Genomic DNA, 18,929 nt, shown 5'->3' with positions numbered 1-18,929 from the left:
GCACAGGCTGTGTTAACCGGCAGGCGCGAAGTCCAGCCCATCTCAGTGGAAATCCCATAGGCGTGGTTCCACCAGGGCCATAAAACTAGAACCTGTAATCAACGTAAACTGCTTAATCCAGTGGTTCCCTACGCTGTGGGTTTTTGTTCCAGCCCAACTCAAGTTTCATTAACCTCTTAATCGAACTAATAATTTCCCAAATCAGAGCCTTTATTATTTAAAACAGCAGGGGTTTCAAGTTAAGTTAAGGAACTGATTTTCTTAAGCAACCAACTTTTCAGTTCATTAATTATTAGCCTAATTAATGGCGCAACTGACTAAGCTGGGTTGCAACTTAAATCAGCGGGGTAATGGGTCCAGGGTTGAGAACCACTGAGTGGACCTATGCTACAGACCAGGGGTGTCAGACTCCAGTCCTGGGGGGCTCCACACTCTAAGAAGTAAAGGTTCTAATAAGAACTCATTCTAATATTCTAATATTCCGGGGGTTGATACTGTGGAGGAACCCATAAGGTTCTTATTTGAACCTTTTATCAAGGTTCCTTGCAAACAAGGATCCTTAAAGAACCTTAAATGGATCTGAAATCAACCGCAATCATGATGAGAAGGAGTTCTCAAATGATCCCTTGTGTTTACGACTGACCTCGCGGTTCTTAAATGAACCCTTTAATTCAGGAAGAGCCCAAAGGTTCTAAATAGAACTGCTGAAGAACCTTCCATTTTTAGAACAAACCCCAGCAGACAATGAGGCCCCCCAGGACTGGAGTCTGACTCCCCTGCTATTATTATTATTTATTTATTAGCAGATGCCCTTATCCAGGGTGACTCACAAAACAAACTTTTATAGACAGATTACAAATATAGCTATTTATGTCATAGGCTACTTAGGTAACCCAGTCTTCTGTACACACCTTATCTTGTTGATGTTTTAAATTGTTATACGCAGTGTAACCAGGCCTTTTTAAAACATGATTGGCCCTTACGAGACTCTAACACATCTGTCACATGCGGTACAGAGCTCCAGATCCACACCTGCCGAGGAAAATAAGACCATCAACATGTCTAAGGGAATTCATAGTTAAGTTCATGCTTAATTAAATAATTGAGAGCTGGTATGGAACTAAAAAATTGAATGATCTACCCCGGGGCTGAGCTGGGGGTGAACTGTTTCATGATACTGCTACCAAAAACAAATCCTCACAAGACCATGGACACCTTAAACCAAGACACCAGAAGATCCCAATAAACTTCAGATGAACTGAAGCGTCAATAGAGATGATCAGCTGACCACTGTGACTGCCTGCCGTCGAGCAAAGTCAAGTAGCTGACTGCGCACTAAATCCAGAGTGCAGAACTGAACAACAGGAAATTACCAGTGACCTTAAAATGTGTACAAATTGTTACTAGTAATGTCATGTTGCCAAGTGGTAGAAGTTCAAATGTAATGTTGTTGGGAAAGGCTGAACGCTTACATTCCTTAACTGGGGAAATGCTCAAATATGTCTGGTGAACTGTGGAGCCAGTTGGTTGCTTTAGGCCTTCTGAGGTGAAGATACATTTACACATCAATGCACAGCAACATAACCAAGGTAGTATTTAATGAGGCTTAGATTGGACCTCACTTTTATTACCAGATGACTGTGTAAATGACTTCAACTATTGTTGTTGTTGTTATTACAACTGCTGCTGTATCATTGTCCTCATTCACCAAATAACTCAATTCATCACTTCAAGCTCATGAAGAAGTGATTAACCGCTGAGTAGTTCCAGAAAAGCAGGCGTTTCTTTCCATACTTCGAAACCTACGCCAAGTCCCTTGAATCCTGTGTTGCAACAGAATCTGGTGACAGAAGTGTGTAACATATTGGGATGTAAACAACAGTGTCACGTTGCCCGGGAGTGTATGTCCCTGTTGAACGTGACTCACACAGCTCTAGTAAAGCTGACCGAGCCCTTGAGTGCTGGATCACATCAGGGTTTAACCCACCCTGTAATACAAAGAACATCCAGAAACACAGATGACACCCCATCTATACAGCATTGCCTGTGACACCAAGTCCTGTTCAACTGCTTGCTATAAGAAGACAACAACATATGTATTCAAAGTTTTCCATTCCATTTATATTCATGTGCCAGTCGATATTGTGACTTCAAACACAATCCGGGACGCGGGTTTGTCTGCAGACTGCCGCTGTTACACCGTGTGGCCACCAGGTGTCGTGTCCACATAGTACACATTGTATACATTGAACACATTGCATTTAAATGAGGAGCCCATGATAGCAGCGGCGGGGAGAAGTGTTTGATGACGCCAATCAGAAGTCCAGACGGCTTTGAAGTGAGAGTAAAGTCAATCATACTGCGAACTTCGCTTCATCTTCTCTGCATAAACGTATGTTTTAAAACGACTGCCTAAATGTTCAGTAATGCATTATTAATATTATTAGAGCAGCCGCAGTAATTGTGTCTGCTGCACACTTTGCAGGAATTTGCAAAGATGCGTGTAGCGCAGATTCCAGCAGTTCTGCGCAGATCTGCAGAATCCCTGAATCCCATTGGTGGAGCCGCGCAGACTTGCGCACATCTGCGCTACACGAACGCCGCGACACAAGCGTGTCGTGTGAGCTCGGGTGAAAAGGCTGCTGTGAACAGACACTGCGGACATGTCTTTCTACAGAGGGTAACGACCAGGGTGCCACAGTTCTGTGGGGTCTTTGGTTTTCCCCAGCGCACACACACAGTTGCTCAGACGCACGCTGCGCAGCTCGCCTGCGTGTCCCCGGGTGAACCCGCCGCTGTTTCGTGTGTGACGTCAGCAGAGCGCCGTGTCCCGACTGCGTGCGGCTGGAAAATTAAAACCGTAAAGCGTCTAAGAAATGCACCGCGGATTATAACACCCCACCGCCAATACAACCAGTGCCACGAAACACAAAACACAAGCCCATAAACGAGACACCAAAAGCATGATGCAATGAACACAATATTAAGGTTAACACTCCTCTGCATCTGAATGTGCTGCGCTGTGAAAGGTGCATTGTTAGCCCAAACTGAGGCACAGTCACACAATAGGAAATGGTGCAACTGAAGGCTTCCCTACCGCTCTCAACCCGGGGAACTGATATTTATGAGTTGATTTTGCTCCCTGCCTTCCTAAACACATTTGCTAGACTCACCGTATGCTAGTCCCGGCTTTGTTTTGCTGCATATGTATCGTTTCCCAGCTGTACCTTTATTAGAGAATTTCTCCCAGAGGAAAAACCTCACCTGCCTGTAGAAGTAAACCTTGTCTTTTTGCTCCATCCTGTTTCTGCACCTGCAAAACAAGCCCACGGGCCCCACACTGCGCAGTTCTCTCAGGAAGGGGACTGTTAGACAATTCATGTTTTCATAATCATCTTTAAAACAGAGAAAAACAAACCCTTTGTGTAAAAGACGCACTTATCAGTCCTGAAATGTTACAGGATGAACTCGACAGGAGATGTGAATAGACCAGAGCAGCAGATGTAAATATGTTGTGTGACAATTCCCAGAGCAGCCCAGCTGTGATCGCTTGCACATGGGGGTTACGCTGATGAATAACGGCAGGAAGTGGCAACAAAACACATCTGCATTTTCTTTTGAGAATCTTAATTTTTTTTATCATCAAGTAATAAATCAAGGGCATTGTTGCATTTTGGGAATCTCAGAAAGCCCTCATGACTCTGGGCTCTGTATGAATGTTCACACACACCTCAGACATACAGTACAACTGTGAGTATTCGACATGTATGACTTTCAATGCATGTGACCGTAACACAAAACAGTCCACTTACCATTTTTCTGATCAGGCGTTCACTACAGGATAGTCTCTTTAAGATACTCCCACATAAACGGTGAAAAGATGTCCCACTGGTTGAGTAGACTCATACATTTCTTCTACCATTGTTCACTGTAAGATTATACAAATGCCTACTTAACAGGATTGTCCTGTTATTTTAATTAGGCTACTATTGCGATTCATTCCTATACTGTGTCTGACAGAAGTATTGCACTGGAATTTTGTTGATTTTAATTAGTATATTGAATCAAATTGTGCACATATTGCATCTTGTGAAAAGTGTATATTGTGTGACGGCAGCAGGCCCTGGGTGAGGGGTCTAATAAGAAATAATGATAATAACTAATAACGGAGTCTGTGACCCTCAGATGGATGGAGCCGGGCAACGCAAAGAGATTCACTGACACCTGCTTTTTATTTGATTGATTTGATTGGTCAGCTGGATGAGGACAGACCCCCCTATTGTAACCAGTAGTTCACAGGAAAAAAAAAAACATTTTGGAGAGAGAAATAGTGAAGAAAAGATGGAGACGGATGGGGGTTCAGGGAACAGGTGTTGTCAGCTGTCGATTCAATCATCTTCAACCTCCAAATATTATCGCAGGTGAGGGTACTTTGAACCAGATGCATTTTCAATACCAGCTGTAGCACATGTGAGACACTCAGGAGCAAACAGGAAGACTGATTAAGTCAATCAAAAGCCGAGACCCTCGAGGACCCCCCCGGGCCAGAATAACACGGGCTACCACCCCCACGCCCCCCGAAGGAAACACAACAGACTTTATTTAGCAATGGTCTCAATTGAATGTGTATTTAAATATATGCACGGCAGATGTATGATATGTAACAGACAATACAATATTCCATCGCACAAACCACCTTACAACACATTGAGAGTTCGGAAAAGAAAAAAGAACAGAAAAAGAAAAGAACAAGTCCAGTCTACACCCTGAGATTCATCACCTCAACACAGAAAAATCGCTTTACACAACAGACAGGGAGAGAAAGGGGGAGTTCAACAGTTATCATCATAAAAAATCATTTAGAAATATTTGTTGTTCTTCCTTATATATATATATCCATCTATAGAGATATAGATATATAAATCAATTTCTTTGGGGTGCGCACAGCATTTTATTTTATTTAATTTTTTTAAAGAAAAACTATATAAAAAGAAAACATGCCAAAAATCACACCACAAAACCACATCTGATGGATAAAACGTGATATGCCATACATAGATTAAAATAAAACAGTTATGTACAATAAATATGTCATAAACCCTTTCCATATTTTTCTTTTCACGTAAATAATCATTTCAGTGCATATTTTCTTAATAATAACCGTTTCTTTGTCCTGTGTTTTTTCCTCTTTTCTTGTTTTTTTCGTGTGTTTTTTGTGTGTGTTTTTTTCGTTGTATTCTGAAGTCTATGTACATATGCTGGTATCACATGAACTGTACAGCTGCAGTCCACGGCTCTGACACGCGTGTGACGGAGGGAGGGGGGAGGAGAGGAGGAGAGGAGGAGGTTGGGGGGGGGGGGTGCAGGCTCTGGTTGCCAGGCTCAATCGGTGCTGACTGAAGGACTTTACTCACGCTGCAGAGGATGATGGGAAGGGGAGTTCTGCCCAGTGGAAGAACTACAGGAGAGAGAGAGAGAGGAGTTGACAACAAAATACAACAACCCCACAGTAATATCACGATGAACTGGTGCTGGAATGTGATATTCAACATGAACTCGGCTGGAAATCAAGCCCGGGCTCGTGTTGCGTGTGAGATCCAGGCCCGGCTTGGCGGCACCGCGTTGGGCCCGACTACACGCCTCAGAGATCCGGACTCACTTGTGCTCTGGAAGTCAACAGCGGCCGAGATGGGCAGAGCCAGGATGTGTCCGTCGCCAAGTCTCCCATCTCCCGTTCCCACTGGTTCCCAGACACGGCGCACTCCGCCCCCCCACTCCACCCAAACTGGTGTGTCTTCACTCGTTGGTGTGTTTTTTCGAGTTTGAAACGTTTCCTCGTTCTTCTTGTCCTTTTTTCTTTCGTTCTTTCTTTCTTTCTGTCTTTCTTTTGATTGTCACTGCTAAGGGCCCATTGTGTGTGTGTTCTCTGACAAAGTTCGAGTTTCCCTACTGCTTAGAAAAAAGAAAGAAAAAACAAAACAACGTCTTCGATGAATTCATTCTCCGTTTAAAAAAAAAAATAAAAGGAAAAAATGTAAAAAAAAATCTGCTGTAAAAGCCTCTTTTCAGTTGCACCTGCAAGAGAGAGAGAATACTGATTAAATACTGGTCATAATTTAAATTAATATTGTATTAGCAATACAATTTAACATATTCCTGCTTTGGAGATTTGCGCTTTTAATTGTTTGGATTCTTGTTTCATTTCCAAACGAATACAATTATTTTAAATTGTAACCAGACATAAAAACTATTTAACAGCTTGTAAACACAGTCAATATGATTCTCTCATCTCACTGACACTTTTCACAGATTCAATTTGGTCGTGAGGAAACGACAAGAAAACATTTTACTCGACACTAAACCATTCACGTAGGCTGTTTGCATTTCACTATTTGAAACTAAATTTAAAATTAAATCGTGTAATTTCAGTCCTATAAATCAAGCATCGTCTCTTCTTTCTTCCAACTTCTTGGCTACAGGACAAATACTCTTAACGGGGTTACAAATCCAGGAGCCGATGACTGAAGGAAAAAAAATTAAACCGTAATTAGAGTGCCTGGTATCGATTCACAAAAATGATTACTTGCAAGAGGGTCCCTGGCAACACAGTGGGCAGGCAATCAAACCCAAAGCTGAAGTCCCTCCTTTACTGTAATTGGGCAGAAGCAGGTCATTACAATCAATAGCTCTTATGTTCTGTGTGATCTCCCCATTAAGGTGCCTTCGTTTTAGCGTCTCTAATACGGGAATAATTCAATTGATTTCCGCTTTTCTTGGTGAAGGAATAAGTCATGTCAGTCAACATGTCTCTGTGGGACAATACAGATCAGACCCAACTGAAAAACTGTCAGAATAAGTGTCAAGCGAAAGGGAACAACAAGCCGAAACAAAAAAGACAAGCAGCCCGGCGCTCGCGCATCTGCATTCAGTTTTAGCACCAGGATTAGGACATGATAATAACTTGACACTTTGAAACAGGAAAGGTATTAGACACCTCTGAACTGAAGCAACACAGCTGAGCACAGATCCTTTGTAAGAACACATACTGTTGCTGAACTACCACGAGGCATCCTTTCAATGCAAACAGCCGCATCTGAAACAGCCGCATCTGCTTCTGTGTACTCAAATTTAGAGTTTCTGATGGCCTTTCGTTTATTAATCAACTCTCTCCCAGGAAGTGAGGAAGACTGATCAGCTGTTCCCATTATCTGACTAGTGACAGTCGTACTTTAATGAAATTTAAAAAAGGAAGCAACCAAAACCCAATCTGCCAGTTCAGCACTCTGATGGTTTTGGAAGCAGCAGATTTCAAAGCTTCACTATTACATTCAGTGGAATTACAGGAGCTGCCTTGTGATGTGAAGCAAACGCATCTGCAGAGTGTGTAGTAAACCGAGAGTTACAATTGGGGTTGTGTTTAGATATGATCCGGTCTTCCTGGGGTTGCGTATCGAAAACTACTCCCCTGATAGACCTACAAGCAGAAGGACACCAAAAGGGGCGCTGATGCAGATTAGGTAAAAGACCCTGCGCCGGATCTCATCTCCTCTCCCTCCCGTCTTTTACCAGACAGAAGGAACCACAGGGAACCCGAAGGTGTCAGACGGCAAATGGCTCGACCAGAATCTGAGCCCGTGGAGTCCGAAGCCCGGGCCAATTTTTAAACTCCTAGCGGCTGTCTCCTCATGTGTGATAGCAGACAGAACAGCTCTACTGTTCGCAGGCAAGCCAAACTATTTTAATTGTTTGCGGAGGTATTTTTATGGGTGTGTGAGTGTGGGGGGGGACTGTAGGTTTTATCACAACATCAGCCAGGAATATATATTTTATTTCGTATTAATTGTTATTTATTTCGTATTCATTGTTTTATTATTATGGTTTATTAAATATAAAACTGATTTAATGTATTTCATTGCTATATAGTTTGATAGCTATAAATACATATTAAACACCTAGCATGTTGACATACATTTGTACATATTAGAATTGAAAATGTATTAAAAAAATACAGATGTGTGTTTTGAATCTGTATAGTGGTTTAATATCTTCCATGACTATAAATATAACAGACACCAAAGACCTACACTTCAGAAACACGATGGGACCATAAATTCAGTGTCAAGAACCAGATCCATTCAGTGTCAAGAACCAGATCCTATTCCAAATAGCAAATCGCTCATTTGCACCAAAACAAATCTGGGATATAAGTCACTTTAGTCATGCACAAGGAGAGGGAAAAGTAAACGATTGAAAGAGAGATTGCCTACCTATAAACAAAGCCTTGTGTTGTGCCAGCAGCGGTGCCTACTCCCCCCCCCCCCACCCCGGTCCCTATAGGCTGGTGACGGTGAAAGTGTCCTCTGTGGGCTGGTCGAGAAGCTGGCACAGCACTCCGCCTCGGTGAAGCGGGGTGCCCATCGCCAGCTGCCCATGTGAGGTGAAGGACGGATAGCGGGGGTGGTAGCTCTCGGGGGGCATGTGAAGGCTGTGCTCTTCGGGAAGGGGGGAAGCGTCCAGAGTCGCGGCACACGAGGATGCCAGGATGGGAGGGTACGGAGACGGGGGGGCAGCCGCCCTCAGGGACAGCCCCCGGCCCATCTCCTGGGACTCCTTCTCAGTCCGGCCCAGGGAGATGGAGCCGAGGAGCTGGGGGCTGACCCCTGCCCGCTCCGCGAAATCGTCCCGCTTGTCATAGTGGTGCGGGCTGCCCGCCAAGGAGCTGCCCTGGGGGTACCAGTACGGCGAGCCGCTGTAGCTGGGGGAGTCGTACTGGGAGAGGTCCTTGCTGGCTCGGTGGGGGCTCTGGGCAGCGCAGGAGGAGAGGAGTCTCCTGGTGTCGCAGGGCATCGGGCTCTCCTTGTACGCCAGGGTCGGGGAACAGCTGGGGGAAAAGGTCTTAGGTGGGCCGGCAAAAGTGTGCGGGGGCTTGGAAGGAGGTGACTGGAAGGGCTTGGTGGACTCGGGCTGCAAACCCACCACGGGGGAGAGGGAGGCCGCCTCGCTGTGAAACATCTGGGAGAATTTGTCCTCTGAGGACGGGGTGGACGGATTGACTGAGTAGGGGCTGGAGTATTCACACTGCTCTCGCTCTCCCAGCCCAAAGCTTTGGTTCTGGGCAGGAAGAGGGGACATGCTGCTGCTGTCACCACTGTAATAGTCCACCGCCATGTCTGGACTGTCCTGGAAAAGGGCCATAGACGCAGGCTGGGCATTCGGCTTTTGGGCTTTGGGCTTCCCCAGCGTGGTACGCTCCCGCCTGCAAGAGGTGAAGCCGCCGCGAGACCCCCTTGGCTGACGGGCCCCCATGGCGCTCCGCTTAGGGCCGGGGACGGGTGAGGAGGAACTGGAGGGAGAGGAGACCGGAGGGAACCCGAGGTGATGACCCTCTCCCTGGGGTTCAGCCTTTTTCCTCCTCCCGCGACCAGGCTTGGAGCCCCCTTGAAAGAGGACGCTCTGGTTCCAGTTGTAAGAGGGGCCCGTGGAGCTCTCGTTCCAGTCCATCATCAGCTTCTCCAGACTGGAGAGACTGGACTGGTTCTCCCCGGAGGGCAGGGGTTCCTGCTGCTTGTATCCCCCCGGCGCACCAGACTGGCCCAAATGGGAGCTGTCCGAGGAGGATTCGGAGAATGTCTCGGAGAAGGAATGCTGCTTGACCTTCTGGGGCGTGTAGTTGGAGATGTCTAAGATATCCTTGGGTTCGCCGGTAGTGTTATAGTCGAAGGAGCCGGGATACTGCTGACCGTACATGTCTGTGTTCCAGCCACCACCTTGGTAATTGGGTCTATAGTTCCAGTGGGGGGCTGCGGAGTACTGCCGGCAGCTCTCTTGAGAAGAAGGGAAGGGGCTGTTCTTTGTCGTCATGAAAACCCCCGGAGAAGCTGCTCCCATGTGACCGTCTCCTCGCAGAGAGGCGACAGCAGAGTGCACTGAGCTCGGGAATCCATATCCCCGCTTTCCTAGCGTGTTTGATGTCTGGAGGCTGGCGTAACCCATGCTGCAGTGGCTGCTGGGGGACGCCGATGCCGTCTTACTGCTGCCTCCTCCATAGGAGAAGCTGCAGTCGCTCAGCCTCTGCCCTTCGTACTGCTTGTGTGGCTGGAGGGCAGTGCTGGCGGCACTATTGCCGGCCTGGGAGCCACTTCCGTAGGCGGAATACTGTGGGTAACTGCCAGATGGGTGAGGGGAGCTGGGGGACCGGGAGAGCGAGAGAGGGGGGACAGCTTTCTGAAAGGAAGTGGGAGATGTCTGCGAGAGGCTATAGCCGCTGCCTTGTGGGTAAGTAGGTCTGGGGGGATTGGCAGACTGAGATGCCCCCTCGTTGCTTGATGGGCTGGCTTTGGGGCACCTTTTAGGGAAGGCAGGGGACCAACGCTGGTTGGGTGCAGGGCTTCCGGATTCGTAGCAGCCTGCAGTCTTTCGGGACTCACCGCGGCTGCCTGCTTGGTTGGAAAGGGAGAAATCCAGGAGATCAGAAGAATCGTCTGAATCCAGAAGGGAGCGGAAATAGCCAGCAAAGAGTCCCTGTGACTCCTGGTTACTCTGGTTTTGGGCGGAGTAGAAGACACTCTTCCCAGGATCACAGGCTCCAAACCCTCGGGGAGAGTTAGACCCTTGGTAGCCCAGGCCCCGTTCGGATTGGCTGACCCTTCCATCCGCTTTTCCGGTCCAGCTTTTCTCGCAAGACCAGTCTTGATCTTGCTGTGCCTGCCCTGCCTTTAAGACGCCATTCTTACGAGGGCGCCTCTTACGAACCACCTTCTCTCCAGGCGGGGCATTGGACATGTCAGCTGCGGCCTGCTTTCCCCGTTTGCGGGGATGATTGGGGTCTGTCGGTGGGGCTTTCCTTTTCTTCCCAATGGTCTCAAAGAAGTCACTGAACGACCTTTTGAAGGATTCAGCAGAGCCGGCGAGGCCACCTCTCCCACCCATGCAGCCAGCCCGGCCGCCCCTTCTCCTGAAGCCTTGGAGCCTGTGCAGCAGGGTGGAGATACTGGGGTTCTCGGGTGGCTGCTGGAGGGTCTCTGGGTCACTGGGGGTCCAGCAGCGAGGGGGGGAACATCGGCCAGTGGTTGGGGGCTGGCGGTTGAGGAAGGCAAGCTTGGAAAGAACATCTCCGTATTCACTTTTGGCATCATTGGTGTCCCCCACATAGGATGGCTGTGGGGAAGGCAGCTTCACTCTCCGGCGGCGGCGAGGTTTCTTTGCCTCTCCAGCCTTGACCTCTCGAGGGTCTGGCTGGCCAGGCGGGATCTGCTTGGGGGGCCGCCCTCGCCTCCTCTTTAGGATGACTGGAAGCTCCCCGGGTGGAAACATCACCATCACATTCTTGCCATTGTTCTTCATCTTCAGCAGAGCGGTGGGCTCTCGCAGTGGCCCCTTTACTCCCTCGCCTTCCTCTCCCCCCCCGGTCCCATCCTGCACAGCTGGACTCTCCATGGAGGAGATCTTGTAGCTCTTGTGACGTCGACTCATGTGGACAGGTATGCGAGCCACTTTCACCACAAACTTACGGATGCCGACACACTTCCCTTTCCGCTTGCCGCGGGTCGGGGTTGCAGCCATTTCAGTCTCCTTCCTATAGGTGGAGTAAGACCCAGGGGATGTCTCACTGAAGCCTTGAAGATCATCCTGTTCACCACACCTCTCCTCTAATGACTCCATCATTCGTTCGCTCTTCCAGGCTTTCTCCACCACTGCTTTCTCTCTGGAGTCATCCAGTGATGCGTCCTCTTTGTCGAAACTTTGCTTTTCTTCCTTTGGGTCATCTTCCAGCACCCGTCGCAGCCGGGATGACTTTCTAAGATGGCAAGGAAACCTGGGCCGCCCCGAGCTCCTCAGGGCGTACTTCCTCTCGCTCTCAGGAGGGGTCCCAGCCAGCGGACTCTCCCTACGAATGGGGGGCTGCTGCCGGAAGTCTGCACTCTGTTTCTCGGCCGCGGCGTTTCCCTGGGCAGTGGGGATGGGAGCTGCTGTGTTTGTGGCCGTGATGGGAAGGCATTCTGGGATGATCTGCTGGTTGGTAGCCGGGTCGGCTTCACACGGCGGGGGCTCCAGAGGGGCTGCAGTCTCGCTGAAAGGGCAGGCTGGAATGGGCTGGTCCGGTATGTCTGCGAGGGGATCTGCTGGTGCATCCTCGTTAAGATCCATTTTTAACCCTGGCTCTGAATGCTGCTGCTGGGGTTCTGTTTGCTCCATGGGCCTAGACTCGGGCTGTCTGCGCCGCCTTGGTCCAATCTTGGGCCTCTTGTGGATTCGCTCCCCTGGGCTGCATAGTCCGTTGGCCAAGGAGGGCGCGGAGAAGAAGCTGTAGTGGAGGGAGGCTCCGGTCACGGCCCCGGGGCTCTCCCCCCAGCCTCCCTGGCCCTCCAGCTCCATGCAGTCGTCCTCGCTCAAGGCACCGCAGCCCACCCGCACCCCACTGGACCGCAGGCGCCCAGAGAGCCGGCTCATGTCCTTAGTGATGTCACTCAGCTGCACCACGGGGCACAGGTTGATCCTGCCGTTGCCGCACTTGGCGCGGAGCAAAGTTAGGATACCGTCGATATTGTTGCCCCTGCCGGGCGAGAGCAAGGTGGCACTGGGGAAGCGTTTGAAGGCCTGTGTCGCCTCTTGCTCCTTCTCCTCCAAGCAAGCCAGGGAGCAGGTGGCCCCTGTCCTCTGAGGGGTGTCAGGGTTGCCGGGAGTGGCCCCCTGTGGAGTGCAGGTCAGAGAAACCAGGCGGTCCCCCGTAGGCTCCCCGTCGGGCCCGTCCTGGGGCAGCACGTTGAGCTGGCTGTCGCCGTTCCCCTGGCAGGCGAGCTCGGGAGTCTTTGGCGGCTCAATGGAGTTGCGGCCCCCCTCGGCGCTCGGGGCCAGGCTGGGGAGGGGAGAGCAGGGTCGGGTCGGCTGCTTGTGCTCCCTCTTAATCACTGGCGAGTCTAGAAGGCTGACACAGGAATCTGCAGCGGGAAACACAATGACAGCAATGGTGAGGACCTCATGATTGTCTGGTTCATTTCCACACCGGTTTCATAACTCATCAGAAGTTTAAACAGATGCCAAAATAAGCACTGTACTTCCCCTAATCACAATCCCATGATATTCCTTCCTTTGACCGGGATATTCTATAGAACGTTGAGGAGCAATTTTTGTAGTAGTATCTAGTGAAGCCACTAACATTAATATTAATATCGCAACAGTGTTGAATCATTAAGTTTTTAGTGACATTTAAATTGAAATCAGATCATAAGAAGAGTTTACCTTCTCCTGTGCTTTCACTGCCATTGCACTTGACTTCCCTGAGGGGGAACAAAACCAGGCATTAGTTCATTTTCACCAACAACAACAACAACAATGATCATATCGACAACAGTTATGATGACTGGTGTTGACTGAGCAATGGATACCACAGAATGACTGCACTGGTCGTGGTAGTTCCTGCAAAACAATAAATGGTCTATCTTATGAACACAAAAAGACAGAAAACAATCTGGAAATTAGTAATTGAGCCAATCTGAGCAGCGCAGACACTTAAAAGTGCTGGTGACTTACAAACTAGATACAATACAAAAGCTACGGAAATATATCTGAATTCTTAGCGAGCTTCAACACAGCGCCTGCCTGCGAGTCATGATGAGAAACAGCCATAATTCCTGCTTATTAAAGACATGTCTGCGGAGTGCCTTTCAGGAGCAATTAAACTCAGTCAGGACTTACACCTTAATGAATGCCTTGTAGCCGATTATTTAAATAAAAGATTATGCGAGGGTTAAGCGTGTCATTGCTTATTTTCTGCACATCCTGACTACTGGCTCGGACAAGACCGTGATATTAATCTGAGGGCGAGACCAATTCAAAACCTTGCAAATACCCCATTGTGATTTTGAAGACATCCTCACACACACCTTGTCCCTGAGAGGACAGTGAAGACCACGGGTGAAGTGCGGCTGTTCCCGAGACGAGCAACATGCGGGAGAAATGTGATGATTACCAAGTTGTATGAAACTAAGGTGTTTTTCCGGCCGGTGTAAAGACCTGAAGTCTGTGTATCCGATGTGTGATGGAGTGTCTGACACTGAATGCGTCGGTCTTACACCCATGTGACCCCGTGTGACCCTGTGTGCAGGCAAGACCGACACACACCCCATGGCACCGGGCTGGGAGACTGGGGCACCGCTGGCCCTCAGCAGGTTTAGACAACAGCAGGACACAGGAACTTTGTGGAGGAGTTTTACAGTTTGTCCACTAGAGGCCAGCAGCAAAAGCTCTTCAGTCCGCAGGACAACAAAGGCCACAAACTAATCAATTATGTGACAATGAACACAGCGATCGGGGGTGGAGGTAGTCACACTGACACAGACACCGCGGCACACAATCACAGACGTCGAGATCAGCCTAAAAATGTACGGCCTATTCATGACATAGCAAAAAAAGAAAAGTAATATAGCTCTCGATTACTTCTTTTCACTGATATTCTTTCACACGGCTTTGTCTGGGACTGTCGGTCACCAATAGGATGCAGCACGTTCAGAGACAATCACAGAGATGCACAACATAGCCACACAGACGAGTGTTAACTGTGCCTGGATCCCCTTACATGTGCTGATTTGGAAGGAAGCAAAGCGTCCTCAGACTCTTCAGACTCGGGGACGCGTTGAGAGATACTTTCCAAATGCCATTAGCGTGCTCTGCCAGAGAGGGCACACACAGTCTCCATATGACTGTGTGTGGTTTGAATGTCTATCTTGGCCATCAAAAGTCTGATTTAATTCTTAAGCAAATCAAGTCAAGACAGTAACATTGTAAGAAACACAATCGTGAACCTACACATGCTCACAACAAAGGTGTTCATTTACCATCCACAAAACCCTACACGGAATGACTATAATTGGTCTTAGTAAAGAAACTATTTCAGTTTTGTTGATAGCAACTACCTCCTTTCTCTTGATACTGTTTACTGAATGCAATTACATACTTGAGTGGAGACACACGCACAGACACACTCCGGCCGTCAGCAACACAAACAGGATGAACAAAAACTGACCATAAAAAACATGGAGACAAACACACACACAGATATTGCACACACTGATACAGAATAAAACCCAACAGCAGTGTGCATCAGTTCTTCCTCCCTCCCTCCCTCCCTCCCTCCCTCATTCCCACAGATACCCTGCCACACACTTGCCACACTACTCCAGCATCCTGCCTCAAACGCACACACGCACGCACGCACGCACGCACGCACGCACACACACACACACACACACACACACACACACACACACACACACACACACACACACACACACACACACACACACACACAGCCACATCTGCAGCAGAATTTCAGAACTCTCTCGAACACTCCTGCTGTTCCCCAAACCCCCCCTCCGTCTACCTTCCCCCTTCATCTCTACAGCCCCCCATCCCCCCGTCTCCTGTCCTCCCCCGTCTCTGAAACTGATCCTATGATGTCAACCCTGCCAGGGAGCTGGTCACATGATCACAGCACCCCCCCCAGCCTGCTGGAACACACTGGGCACCCCTCACTGTGCCAACGATAGCGTTTGCCAGCTCCACTCCCCACTGACACTCAGAGCCACGTTCGCAGACAGACACTCACCTCGACAACCTGCACTGAGCTCCCACTGTGACCCAGGCACTGAGAGCGCCCCCCCCCCCCCCACACACACACACACACACACACACACACACACTCATCCTCTCACCACAGCTCTGCCTCCCACAATGCTGTTTTCCTTCTCTCTTATTGAGTCTGCTTTACATACATCATCGGCAGGTCAAGTAAAGAGCGCAGCCACCCCCGACATTGAGACACAACCCAGTTCCCCCAAAGTGCATCCGCAGCCTGTGGTATCACTCCACCCGGGCCTGCTCAGAACCGCAGGGCCGGGGCACAGCAGGGACAACCTTGTGAGATTGAACGCCGTTTGTATGTGAGTGAGTTTGACAGTGTGTGTGTCTGCGTGTGTCTGAGTGTGTGTGTGACTGTGTGTGTGTGACTGCATGTGTGTGTGTGACTGCGTGTGTGTGTGACTGCGTGTGTGTGTGTGTCCGTGTGTGTGTGCGTGGGGGTGAGTGTGTGTGACTGTGTGTGTGTGTCTGTGTGACTGCGTGTGTGTGTGTGTGTGTGTGTGTGTGTGTGTGTGTGTGTGTGTGTGTCCGTGTGCGTGTGCGTGGGGGTGAGTGTGTGTGTGTGTTTAATGTAAAATTCAATACCTATGTCTGGTCTGCTTCTTCTAACATGCCAGCGCCGGGAGTTTCTCAGTGGATTAGAGCTGAGCTGATGTTTAGTTTGTTTCTCTCTTTTTGTCTTATCTTTTCCTTATAATGTATTTATGATGATGATTAATTCGCAAATGCCTTCAAGGTGATGTATATGATATTACAAACTCTAACTTACAATGTTCAAAACAATAATGAAAATGATTATTGTTATTATTCAATATTTATTTATACCAACACATACAAAAAAACATCTACTTATTTAAACTCCCCTGTGTTTAACAGGAAATGTTAACCCAAATAATGGCTTTTACCGCAGCCTCACTCCCCACTCTCCTGACAACCCCTGGACCAATTCAGAAACACAACCACATCACTTCCCCCGTCCACCCGAATCTGGGCCCCGAAACTCCAAGCTGTGGGTCTTACTTCATAGTCAGACAGAAACATTTTCATTCCATTTGTTTATTTTCTCCAACGGCAGGTCACCAAAAAGAAACCCTGACAAATATTCTGGAAAGTGGTACAACAATCATGATATAACACAATTATAATGGACCTGAAAAAGTGTATCACTTCTACCTTTTGAATAAAGAAAACTGATACAAAGGTTTGCTAGAGAGGAATTTGAAAAGTCAGGCGTTTGTCTTCACGCAAAATAACAGCTTGTCGGAAGCCTAAAGAGATACATGAATAAGAACACTTCTACTCCACGGTTAGGAGCACTTACGGTATGTAGTTTACGTGTGCGGGATTGTATCCAGAGGTCCCGACCCCGACACCTCCTGCTACACGTGAGAATAACTGCCGCAGTGGCACAGTGTGCACAGATGTGCAGCCATTTGTTTTCCTTCTCTCGAGCTTGAGAAAGAAATGGTGCATCAGGATGGATCTGCAGATCTGCGTTTCTGTCAGACTGCTTCCGAGTGGCTCATGCTGCAAAAGCCCTCCACACAGAGGGTCTCTGAGGGGCTTCACCGGCCGCTGCTCAGAGCCCAGCACAGGCCAGCGGCTGATTTCAATCCACAAACTGCTCGACAACTGAACACGCACGTCTGCAGTTTTGTTGACTAAAAAGTGGTGAGGGTTTTCACACAGCAACGAACACGACAGCGTCTGGGAAGTGGAAGACGCCCTATATGTAAACGTTTCTTTTACGCCTGTCCGAATGAGACAGCTCCCCCCAGCGCTCTGTTTAAACTCTGAAAGTTTGACTTTGACAGGAGTGCATCTCTGCTCCCGAGCATCACGGCTGGAGTGCGTGCTCGGGACGTCGTCAGCGTTATTAGGAGACACACACAAATCGCTACGTGTCCCACTCAAGACTCTCGCTGGATGACTTTCAAAGCGCTCAGCGGCGTTGACTCCCAATAAACGCTGATCTCCAAAAGCGATGTTTACGCCTTTTCTTCACAGCGAAATATATTCTCAGTCGGGAATTGTCAATCGGAAAAGTAAAGTGAGAGGCCGAGAAGGTATGGGAAAGAGAAAACATATGTAACGTTATTTTAATGAGATAACAGGCAAGTAACATTTTTATTTGAAGTTGTTTAATCTGGGAGAAAAAAGTACGCAAAATAAAAAAATGGATGGATTTGGTCGGAGAGTTGGTTGTGATTGGTTGGGGATTGTGGCAGGTTGGATGAGAGGGATTAGAGGCCTACACACTTTGTGAGGCAAAGGGAGAGAGAGAGAGAGAGAGGGACACCGGCCTCATGGGAGTCGACTACATCCACAGCTGCCTGGCCAGGCCATAGTCCTGCGTTAAGGAAATGGCAGAGGGCAGCTGGTGGGCGCTTGAGTACAGTAGGTGAAGGACAGGCTTGGGCTCTCGTCAGTGGTGTGAGAGTCCATGGACACCGTGTGTGCGTGTGTGCGTGTATGACTACCCTGTGAGAGTCTGTGCGTGCGAGTCAGATGGCAGCGCTCACCTGGCGCGGGGGTGCTTGCTGTTGGCGCCTGGCTCTCTGCGCTGGGGGGCCCTGATGCTAAGCGCTTCGTGGGCTCTCACGCTGCTGCCCTGCAGGAAGGCACGGGGGCCCTGGCACAGCGCGGGGGGCGCCTCCGGCTCACAGCCCCCGTTCTCCACAACACTGCCCTGGAGTGGCCGGCAGCTGGCATCTGACAGACAGAGAGAGAGGGAGGGGGGGTTGTTAGTGACGGCAGACAGCTTGGGCAACCGTTCGCATGATCTGGCTTCTCGATGTGGTCGTACATCCACTGTGGATGGTCTTCGTCTGTAAGTCCATTGATGGTCTAGGAGAGAAAGGTCTCGGGGACATTGTGGTTAGGTGCTGTTGTGCAAAGTGGATACAAAATGGGTCCGGATGCCAGGATCATCCAGGAGACCGTGAGAGTGGAGATGGTTGGAGACCAATGAAAAAGCCTCGCCTCCCCGCTACGTCACTACGACAGCTCCTCGGAAAGACTGTTCCCTCCGAAGAAAAAAGAAAACTTCGGGGGACTTGCTTTTGAAATCAATTCCTCCTGCCATGATCGATTTGAATTGCCGACGAGAGTCAATTTTCTCTACTGTTGTTTGCCACCGCCGAAAATATAAAACAAAGAGCATGAAAGAAGGGAAGGAGGAAAAGAATGAGAGAATGGATCCTTGGGTAAATCTCTTGAATGTTAAGAGATTCTTTGTGTGCGATTCCCCTCTGGAAATGGCCTGAAAGAGCAAGGAAAGTAACCGTTGCTAT

At 48.8% G+C, this 18,929-nt stretch overlaps 1 protein-coding gene across 1 annotated transcript; it reads right to left on the bottom strand.

Annotated features, from left to right (window-relative positions):
- Positions 1-4,607: 4,607 nt before the first annotated feature.
- Positions 4,608-18,493, bottom strand: ahdc1 (AT hook, DNA binding motif, containing 1). The gene is made up of 5 exons (XM_066717579.1): positions 18,159-18,493; positions 13,240-13,277; positions 8,268-12,938; positions 5,660-6,075; positions 4,608-5,458 (listed from the first exon to the last, which is right to left on the bottom strand). Exon 3 carries the CDS (start codon positions 12,448-12,450, stop codon positions 8,332-8,334), a length of 4,119 nt encoding a protein of 1,372 aa, XP_066573676.1. The 5' UTR covers positions 12,451-12,938; positions 13,240-13,277; positions 18,159-18,493; the 3' UTR covers positions 4,608-5,458; positions 5,660-6,075; positions 8,268-8,331.
- Positions 18,494-18,929: the final 436 nt, after the last annotated feature.

The sequence above is a fragment of the Amia ocellicauda genome, chromosome 11 (assembly GCF_036373705.1).
Source record: "Amia ocellicauda isolate fAmiCal2 chromosome 11, fAmiCal2.hap1, whole genome shotgun sequence".
Lineage (NCBI taxonomy): Eukaryota > Metazoa > Chordata > Actinopteri > Amiiformes > Amiidae > Amia > Amia ocellicauda.
Note: the sequence above shows the minus strand (reverse complement) of the source record. Positions and strands in the feature narration are given on the sequence as shown.